The following is a 10,849-nucleotide window of genomic DNA, read 5'->3' as shown; positions in this document are numbered from 1 at the left end:
CCAATTTTTTTTTTAAACAATTCAGAACATCATAGGGCATCCTTTAAATATACCCCAATATTGCAAAACTTATACACTGCCCTCTAGTGGCAAAATACATGAAAATTTTTAAAAAGTGGGCCTCAAAATGGCCTCGGCGGTGGAGGTAAACGTCGATGAAAATTTATAAAACTTCATATTTGTGGTCTACTGATCTAAACACAGTACCACAAAAAAGGTAAGCATGGTGAAACCAAGATTTAAATTTCATGGGGCGCCTGCAACACCCTAATAAGTATAGGCTATGCAGTCTCCACAGGTTTTGGAGATCAGTATTAGACGTTCGCTTATACATATAACACTTCTGTTGGATACTTACGTGCTGTCGCACATAATTTGTGAGTGAAATCTGTTTGTGAATGACATTTATGTGTTATTAGGTTATGATAATACATAAAATGCATTTGTATAATTTCGGCAATTTGTCCATTCGGCATTTAGTCCTTTCGGCAATTAGTCCTTTCGGCAAAATGAGTTTCGGCAAAATGTCCATTCGGCAAAATGTCTTTCGGCAAAATGGGTTTCAGCAAAATGTCTTTCGGCAAAATGTCCGGGTACCTTATTTTCACCACAAGAAAATAATGCAATCTAATCTTTCATTCACAGTGAGTTGCGACAAAACCAATGTAGATCTTTGAATTATTATATATATACAAACTATGTGGAAGTTTTTTCGACTATAGGTCAAGTTAACTACAAGTTTGTTAATTTGTGCAGATTGTTCTGATTGTCATAAGTATTGTATCTGAAAACTGTTTAAAAGAAGAATCATCAAAACATGGGTATGTACCACTACCATATACACAATTTCACATGCGGATATGTTTTGTTTAATTTAATTTTTGTTAGCATTCCAAAAATTTTGAAATTATAAAAGTGTGTTTTTCATACCATTCACTAAATAATATACTGGGTACATTATTTGTTGTGTTAATAATAATATAATATGAGACAGCAGTACATATTTATTTCGACTATCACTTGCCAACTTATTGATCGAGATACAATATTTCAGCTTTGCGACTGGGTTTAATCCAAATGGCTGTAGGCATCAATAAAATGGAAAATATTGCCAAAGCTTGTCAGCTAATTCGTGAGGCAGCTCAGGAAGGGGCCAAGCTCATAGCATTGCCTGTGAGTATGTATTTGATCAAACTACTGATTCACATTATTAATGTTGTTCAATGAAAACAATTAAGTAGTTTTGGAAATGACAACTGAATTGTCTGCTTTGCATGGCATTAATCATTCTTCATCCTGTAAGTCGAAAGGACGTGGGTTCGACACCGCTCCAGAGCCCGCGGCTGTGTCTCGGCAAAGACAAATGGCAAGCCAAAAATAAGGGGAGCAGCTGATTCGAAGACTATATGTCACTTCGCTACTTTCTGTGGTCTGTTGTATCGCATTTGTGATCGCAGTGTACTGTATGATATCGTAATCGGCGCAATTAAAAACAAGATTATTATTATTTCTAATTGTTGTTTGTTAGGAATGCATTAAGTGTCATTTGTAGTAGAATAAAAAGGAGAACAGATGTGGAAGAGAGAATTGCAACTAGTCTGTCAAAAGGCCGAAGACCAACAATGTTAATGTTAGATTGTTATCATTGACAGTTAACATCTTAACAATGTTATTTTCAGGAGTGCTTCAATGCCCCGTACGGAACGCAATATTTCAAAGAATATTCCGAATCAATTCCCGGGCCTACGACCAAATCACTCGCTCAAGTTGCAAAGGAATGCGAAGTCTATGTCGTTGGAGGTACAAACAAAGGATTAACGTAACAAATTGATCTCATTAGCCCATTGAATTAAATACCAGGGCTGTGAAGTCGGGCGAAAAATATACGATTCTGACTTCTCGATTTGTCACTAGCCGTCTCCGTACACGCCAAAACCCCTCTTTACTCCACGGCTCCGACTCCACGGTAGGGCAGGTCGATTTTAAAATTTGATATGGAATAAAGTACCGGTAGTTGCCAATAAGTGAAAAACATCTTTCGCAAGTAAAAAGAAATAAGTAAAGTGCAACGATCGCTTGCGGAAATACGATTAAATTCTTAAAAGTTGCTCCCCGCGTTTTTATTGAAAAGAGCTAATATGTAGCGCCGTTAGCGGAAGTCGTCATAACAGCCGCAAACGCGCGATGACTTTCTCCATACTTTATAGACGATGTAGGCCTACCTAATCACAGTAAGTTGGCAGAATTTTATAAGAATAGGAGACCTGAACAGTGAAAAAGTTATTGTTTAGCTCGAATTGAAATTAAGCACTTAATTCAGTGATAGACTGTAGGCCTAGTGCTTGTTATAAGCCTGACGCGTCTCTAGATACTTAGGCTATTCATTAGATTGAGTAGCCTAATCAGCTTATCATTACAGCATTGGAGATGTGCTTCTTATGAATATAATAGATCGTTTTGCGAAATGATTTGAAAAGCCAGTTGATCTAAACAAAGCTTTTTTTAAATCTTATTTAATTTCAGCTAGTATGTGATAAACTTTCTTGTTTACAAACTCTTATTGAAACATGCCAAAAGAAAATCCGCGTTTAACACGACAAAGTGAACAGCATCATGGAGGAGGCCCTTGCGAGCTTGCCAAAACGGAATTATTAGCCAATCTTTAAAACATTGTGTTCTATTTCTCTTGCCTTCAATCGCACTTTTACTGTTGGTCGTCACCGCTTCGAATTTTTATTTTTATTGTTGGAAGTTTTTACGTAATTTAACGTGGCAAGTAACCGCTCACACATCATTGGCCAATTTTTAAAATATTGTGTGTTTTATTTTTTCTTGCCTTCAATCGCACTGCAGTATATAACCTGGTGAAATTTTATTTTGTATGTTGTTCGCTCTGAGGATGCGCATTGTCATGGTGCGCGAAACGTCAGTGAAGCAATAAACCATCTTGTTTGTTGTTAATTTTACTTTCAATTTCATCAGATGAACGTAGCAACTAGTGCTAGAAACGATAATTGTCCTGATGAACACCCAAACTTTTCAGTATTCAAAACGGAACCTAGCACTTATAAACAACTAATTCAATATTATTACCACCTTAACAATGCTAAAATTAAAAGAAATATTTGGGATAATGTTTTGCGCATCAGCGAGGATTTAATTAGTATCTGGCAGGCAGTAAGCTAAATCATCGCCTACGTTTGATTTCTGACAAAGCCACCAACAGAAAAATTAAAGATTTATTGAAATTGGTTAAGAATATAAACTGCATACACGCGAAAGGCCAAGCAAAAGCTAATCTGGGCATGTATTTGTTCGCTGGAAGTTGTGGCATGCAGGGATACTCGTGTCAACTGCAAGCTCTTGGATTGCAAGAAAGAGCACATTCTCTGTGTATTCTCTGCAAATGCCAAAATTCCATTGGAAGAAAGAGCTTATCTGATCGATCAATCATCAAACGCTAAAAATTGGTCCTAAAGGTATCTTTCAAATGTTATTGGTTGATCGATCAGCAGTTTCATAAGCACAAAATATTGAAAAATGGCTACAAAAACCTCCCCATGACTTCCACGAGGAGGAAGGCGACATACCTGGACCATCAGAATTACCCGAGGCCGAATGGATAAGTAGCTCAAGCACGTCAAGTTCGGCGTCAGACAAGGTAAGCACGATTTATTTAGTCGATTGAAAGTGATTGGCTGCATATGAATTGGTACCACAATGAAAACATCAACACGTGCATCATATTGATGTTATTTAATAAGCTCAGTGCACAAAGAGTATAAGTAACCTAAAAATTTATATACCGAAACTATTTTACCTTTGTTTGCCATAAATCTCTGATGTTTGAATGTTTATAATTTAGGCCGGTAACATTTGATTTGTATCACAGATTTATGATTACCGTAAGTTACTTTTTTTTGTTGATGTTATCGTGTTTTATTTTAGGACAAGCAAGAGTGCCGGCCTGCGAATACAGCACCGTAAAATTTCCTTTTTTCCGTTTAGAGCTTGTGAGGAGTGACTGTATCATCGCTTGGCAATGCATTATTACATGACATAAAACATCTTTTGAGACCGTAAATTGATCTCCGTCACATTATTATGAATAAGTCCAAACTGGATCGAGCCAAAGCAAAAACCAAAGTTATCGGAGAAAAATTACAGACAGCAGCAAAATCTGAACTGTTTTTTTCTTGGCGTCGATAGTAAAAATTTTAGCAGTCGCTAACTTATTTTTGTATTTTTCTAGCGAGCACAGGGCAGCAAAAAAGATTCCATTAGTCAACTGGAATGCAAACGAGTGGCAAGAGTTAGTGGATATCAGCGATCTTGAAAGCCCAAACCCACCACTGACAAAGAAAGTTTCAAATTAGTACCTTCAATCATTCGTTGACAACGATCGGAAACTGAACATTTCTGATGTACCTTCACATTCGCAAAGTGTGGAGAGATGCGTAAACTGGTTTCGGAAGCCAACTTTCACTCACTGTAGTTCGCGTATACTGAATATTTGTTTCATTTTTATTAATTTTTTACTTCGAAGAGTACGCCTGAACATAAAAGTTTTCATTTTGAGTTCCCGAAGGATTGAGTCAAAGCAGTTTAAACGAAAAATAAGCAGCCATTTTCGAAGTTGGTTTTGCGCCATCTAGCGATAGTGCAATTTTCTTTCAAAAATCGAAAAAAATTCAAATCAATTTCCGCAAGCCGTTTCTCATCCGGTATGGCTGATATTTCACAGAAGTGAGTTTTTCAGCTAAATCTAACTACCGGTAGATTATTCACTTTAATATTCCAAAAAAAGTATAAAACCGACCTGCCCTACTCCACAGCCCTGTTTAATAGAGAAATTTTGCTGACGATAAACAAAAAACTGCGCCTGCTTGTTATGTAGCAAAGGATCAAATTAACGGATTTAACTTCCCTGCTTTAATTTTCAAAAATAGTTAGTTTTTTTTGTGTTTGCATGTTTCAGGTTCGATACCAGAGTGTGACGATGGGAAGATTTTCAACACTTGCTCTGTATTTTCACCAAGTGGAGACATGATCGCTAAATATCGAAAGATGCATCTGTTTGACATTGACATTCCCGGCAAGATACGATTCCAAGAATCCGAGGTCCTAAAATCTGGAAATAATTTTGCCACTTTTCACGCAGGTTTGTAGAACCTTCATGTTTTGATAGTGCGTCATTTTATTAGCATTTTGATGATATACTGGAAGTTCATGCAACACCTCCCATAGGGTTCGGTGGACATTATTAAAAGGTTATAGCATGCATAGATTATAGTAAAAATACTATAATTCATAGATTTAAGAGTCAATTTGATAAATGTTTACTCTGGCCATTCTTAAAAGCGGTACTTTAAATTGGTATTTTTTGAAAAGGTTTGGAACCACTAATATGTACGATGCATGCATCCATATTCCATAGTAAAATAGAAACATTTCTCGATACATTGAACAATGGACATGCATAGTCATTTTACCCGCTTAGTCCCATTGTTTGGAAATACACCGGTTGAAAGAAGATTTCAAATCCACAATATTCAAATTGACAATGTCCCAGCTGCATTTTTCACATCTTTCATAGGTTCGTATATGGTTGGTCTTGGGATTTGTTATGACATTAGATTTCCCGACCTGGCACAAATCTACGCTGACAAAGGCTGCCACCTTCTGCTCTATCCTGGTGCTTTCAACATGACGACTGGCCCTGCTCACTGGGAGCTGTTACAGAAAGCAAGGTTTGCTAGTTTTTCATCTACTGTAGATTCTAGAAATTTAATTGTCTTACTCTTGTTTCACCGCGGGTTTACTCACAGTTGAAATTGACACTGAACTAAAATCTTGGTGACCAACTGATGTCACTTATACAGTTATACACCGTAGATAGAATTTAGCTGGTTTTTCTGCTCGCCAGTTTTCTCTTTGGAACACGAAGTTTTGTCTCTCTGCTTATCCAAGTGAAGGTCAATAGTAGTTGTTATGAGAACCATAAATGTTTTTAAAAAAAAGCTTAAAAGAGTTCCGAAGTCGTGATCTAACGTTTCCCTTCAGGGCATTGGACAACCAACTTTACGTGGCCGCAATATCACCAGCGAGAGATGAATCGGCTTCCTACCATGCTTGGGGGCACACGTCTGTGATCGGGCCTTGGTGAGAAATCCTTCCACGTATGATAGAATTCAGAGCGCTTTTGTTTACCTTTTTCAAAAATACGCTTTCAATGCTTTTTTAATTTTGCTACTTTTGCTTTGGTTTGCTCTGTGCAAGATTTGTGGCCAGAATCGTCTGACATTTGTTGTTGCCTCTGGCTTGCTTGTGTTTGCTTGTGACTTTTTAGTTAAAGCTTTGTGCAATTTTACTTTTATACCTTTTTGAAATTCGGCATTTGAATTCCAGGGGAGATGTTTTAGCGACGACAGACCACAACGAAAGTGTTATCTACACAGACATAGGTCAGTTTCTATTGTAGTAATGTACTATCTACAAGGCTGGGGAGCAGAAAAAATTAAATAGCGAGCTGTGGCTTCATCAAGTCTGCTTTAAAATATTCGCCGCAGCTCGACACAGTAGGCGCCACGCACACTGTCGTCATTCTGTACAGTACAAGAGGTAAAGGGCCAAAATAGACAAAATTAAATCGTCGGAATTCTCCATCACCACCGGTGGCAGGTTTTACAATTTACATGTTACCGTTGAGGCCGCACCTGCCGGTCACGCATCGGACTTTTCACTTTCAGCCCTAGGAGAGCTTGCAAACGACGTGATTTTAAACTACCATCTTCTTCCACATAGCCTACTTTGTTATAGGGCAATCACAAACCCATTTTGTTCTACCCGCTTCGAATGTGGACAATGCCACAGCACTTGCTGAAACTTCTAAGAAAAATACAAGAGTAGCAAAAAGTATTACAACTATTCGATTGGAGATTGTTTACGCATATTGCGCGACGTTTGAGCTGGTAACAAGTTTAGTAGCTCCGGTTTTATCAAGTTTAGTAGTCCTCCGTTGCATTATCCCATGGTAGACGAACAGAACTAATACAGTGCTTTGTCATCCAAGTCATCTAGGGCAGTGGTCTTCAACCTTTTTTACAAAATCGCCCCTTTGTTGAAAGTGCGGGTCCAAATCGCCCCCTCAAACGAGGCCTCAAAATTTACGGCGGCCGTGGCCGCCGAAGGGTTCAGAAACGGCCACCGAAAGTAAGCTCTGCTCGGCCGCAGGTAACTCGAGAAGGATACAAGTAACTATCGAGGGCTTTGTATGCGTATTGCGAAAGCAAAACTCGTTTTCTTATTACCATCGGAGATTCAGCTCGTTAACGCGAAGCGCTGAAGCAGAAAACTTACGTCAATCATAGACGTTTTTGTTGCTGGCCGCCGGAATCGCTTGCCGTTCGGCCATACTGGTTGCCGGGTGGAAAAGTTAAGTTCGAGGACTGCGAAACGATTGCCGTTGTACAAAAGTTCATGTCGCTAAAAATTTACATACAAAACTTCAAATATCCCAACAATATAAATAAGCAAAAGCAAGCACATTTTATTGAAATACAACAGCTCGTGGAAGCTAATTAATGCGACCCTTGCGCCTGGTGCTTATTTGCAAGACTAGTAATAGCTGGGTGCAAGCCAGTCAGCTTAAGTCGAATTGCATTTCCTCCAGTCTTGTTCATGTCAAGTTGGTTTCGGTATTTATTTCTCATGTGCAATACTTCACTAAAACCTTGTTCAACAATGTATGTCGAACGAAAAGCCAATAAATACAACTTCACTTTTGCCCATAGTTCCGGAAATCGATCATTGCACTTGATCCAGAAATCTTCCCATCCATGTGCAAAAAAAATTGCTCGAGCTTCTTCGTTACAGTAAAATCGCCCCCCTAAACAGTAAAATCGCCCCCCAATTTCAAAAATTGTACAAATCGCCCCCGCAATGGCCAAAATCGCCCCCCGGGGGGCGATATCGCCCCCGTTGAAGAACACTGATCTAGGGGATAGCACAATTTTGGAAATAATTTCATGTATGGGCCTTTGAAAAATAGCACTTTTTCAAAGGTAAAAAATTTTAAAATTAGTGTACTCGCACTGTTAAAGCAACGCCACTTAGAGGAATAAAATGGCGTTGGTTAAAGTCATATCCCGATTATATCCTAATTTTCTTTGCCTAGGTTATGACCCTCATTGTACTTACTTTTTAATTTCAAACGGCTTCTAAAATTCAAACGTGACATTTATTATTATTCGTAAAATCCTCACCCTCTTTGTCTTACATCAGATGTCAACACTATGTCGGGAATCAGGCAAAACATCCCTTTGAGCGCGCAGAGAAGACTTGACGTTTACTCCAGAGCTGCACCCAAAAGAGAGAAGGAGGAGACAGACCCTGGGAAGAAAACAACTAATTTATCTGGTTATAATATTGATGTTAACCAGCATATCGATTGAATTGTTAATTTATTTTTTATTGCTTTGTAATTTAAAATTGACTTAATACTGCCCTTTGCTTTAAAAAGTACTTCAGCTCAAGCACAGTCTCAAAAACATTTTTTGTTCTGTGGTTAGCCTTTAATATAATCACTGCAATAAAGCACACTGTATTGTGCAGTGACGTGATTAGTTCTTATTAATGAATAGCTTTTTTGAAATGTGTGGTAAGTTCACAGATATACTGTACATAATCGAACATGGTGAAGTCGCTTTTCTTGCCATGGTCAAGAGATTTTGTGATATGAAGAGAAAAAAGACCACATCATCTAAGGTCGTCACAAGAAAAGTAAACATTCTTCGGCTACACTGCTTGAAATTGCATTGCATCTTTGTTTAAGTTGTTTGAGCAAGATGTTTATTTTGAATTGTCCAAGACTCGACACTCTCGGAAATGTATTCTGTGTACAGTTTTTAAATAGTTTTGTGCTGTATGAAGTTGTTTAAATTTTTCTTGATTTCTTGGATCATGTTTTTTGATAAATTTATCTTCGTTTAATTGTGAGATCATTTCTCGAATTCAGAAGATTGAATTCTTTAGGCAATGTGCAGTCAGTGGCGTATTCTCCATGTATACAAGGCATGTACTGCATGCGTTACAATTCTGATTAAATCAAAAATCTTTCAGGAACAACGAATTTATGCGTAGAAATTGAAAATGTTAATAGCAGAACCTCTTCGTTCTCTTTATGTTCGAAACAACTGTTCATTTTCAAAATTTGGAAACTCTGCTGACCTTGGCAACCCTGCATGCTGAGGAGAGCTCAGCATGCGTTAATACAATTTGCCTATTCGCCGCTTTTTACCACACTGTGGCGCAAATGGGACCAAGGCATGCAGATTTGAAATTGGATTCAAAACAAAAATCACTATCTGGGGATATTCCCATTATGAAAGTTGTAAGTTATCACTGACACTAGTAACGTGTTTGTTCTTTTAGATTTAGACAATGAATTTTTTAGTCTATTTCAGTATTAGGTTATAGATAAAAAAAAAAAGCAGATAAAGGTGGCATTAACTAGGTAGAAATGGTTAACTGCCAGCTCATCTCATTTACTGATAAACTAATACTAAAATTCAAGTGTTAAGAGGCAATCTGTGATTCTATGTTATTATTCAGCTGTTGAGTAATTTTCTAAGCAATATTGTAACTTACTAGTGAGAAAGTAATACTGGGCTATGTGTGATTATCAGCTAAGTATTGTAAGTAAGGCTCAGGTTGCAAGAAAAGCTATAAAACCTAAGGCAAATTTGCAAAAATTTCCTGGGGAGGCATGCCCCACCAGACCCTACACTGGCTATGACCCTCTCTCCATTGCATGCCTAGAAAAATCAACCATGATACGCCACTGTGCAGTACACCGTCTAACTACCAATACAATTAGAACAACTATTACGTGCTTCACGACATGTTATAAAGCGCACAGCTAATGTAAAATCTACCAATGGTGCTTTAACTGGATTACAAAATATTACCGTAATGCATGAATTTCTGTAATGCTTTCATTCATGAAGTTTGTATGGTATCCATTTGTTTTTGTCGGTGCCATAAAATCAATGTGATATGAAACAACCACATTGGTGAAACTCGTGTCGAAAATACACTTGTGTGGGTTTTTCAAAACAATCTACTGTACAGTAGCGTGTAAGCTTAATTGTGTATGATTTTAGGCGACTTTGAGTACAGTTATCCCCTTTTAAATGTCTTCACATTTTTACGTCATTTGTGGCTTCCAATCGAACAAAGTTTGAGCATTACATGGCAACTTGAAAGAAGCTATTTCAACTTAAATAATGAACTGAAAGTGACGAAGTTTAAGTCGAGAACCTTTGTTGTCTCCAGATTCTAGAATCGGTTGGTGTTTTGCATTTTTGAAGCGTTCTAAATACGTACAATTGTTGCATTGGTATATTTAACAATCATCGCTTCAGTATTTTGACGCGATGAGTAGGCCTAGAGTTATTTTTGCAAGGGTCATAAAGTAACTTTCAACGCTTAGTTGACGCACGATACCGCAACAAACTTACCAATAGTTTATTTTGTTTTTAAAAAAGTGTCCATCATCTGCTGTGATTCAAATAAAGTGACAATCTGTGGGATCCCATTTTGTGTGCATGAGGATAAGGTCCCGTTTAAGGCACCGATCATAGAGTTCAAAGCCTCGTTGCAATAACGTAATGTTGGTTTGATGACGGGTGGCGCACTTTGTTTGGTTTTAGCGTTGCGCAACAAGTTTGTTTTTGTTTTTTTGTTTTTCATGTATTTATCCTGCATTGAGGGAAAGCGGACTTGAGCGCTATGCATCGGTGTACGCCTTCCGACGTACACCTGATCCACGCTGCAGCCGACGGCAATG

At 37.9% G+C, this 10,849-nt stretch overlaps 1 protein-coding gene across 1 annotated transcript; it reads left to right on the top strand.

Annotated features, from left to right (window-relative positions):
• The first annotated feature begins 756 nt into the window (after positions 1-756).
• LOC145780801 (omega-amidase NIT2-like) lies at positions 757-10,592 on the top strand. The gene is made up of 8 exons (XM_082592442.1): positions 757-821; positions 1,055-1,173; positions 1,680-1,800; positions 4,979-5,161; positions 5,597-5,750; positions 6,064-6,162; positions 6,409-6,464; positions 8,284-10,592. Exons 1-8 carry the CDS (start codon positions 818-820, stop codon positions 8,451-8,453), a joined length of 906 nt encoding a protein of 301 aa, XP_082448568.1. The 5' UTR covers positions 757-817; the 3' UTR covers positions 8,454-10,592.
• The last annotated feature ends 257 nt before the right edge of the window (positions 10,593-10,849 follow it).

The sequence above is a fragment of the Aplidium turbinatum genome, chromosome 12, assembly GCF_918807975.1.
Source record: "Aplidium turbinatum chromosome 12, kaAplTurb1.1, whole genome shotgun sequence".
In the NCBI taxonomy this organism is placed as follows: domain Eukaryota; kingdom Metazoa; phylum Chordata; class Ascidiacea; order Aplousobranchia; family Polyclinidae; genus Aplidium; species Aplidium turbinatum.
Note: the sequence above shows the minus strand (reverse complement) of the source record. Positions and strands in the feature narration are given on the sequence as shown.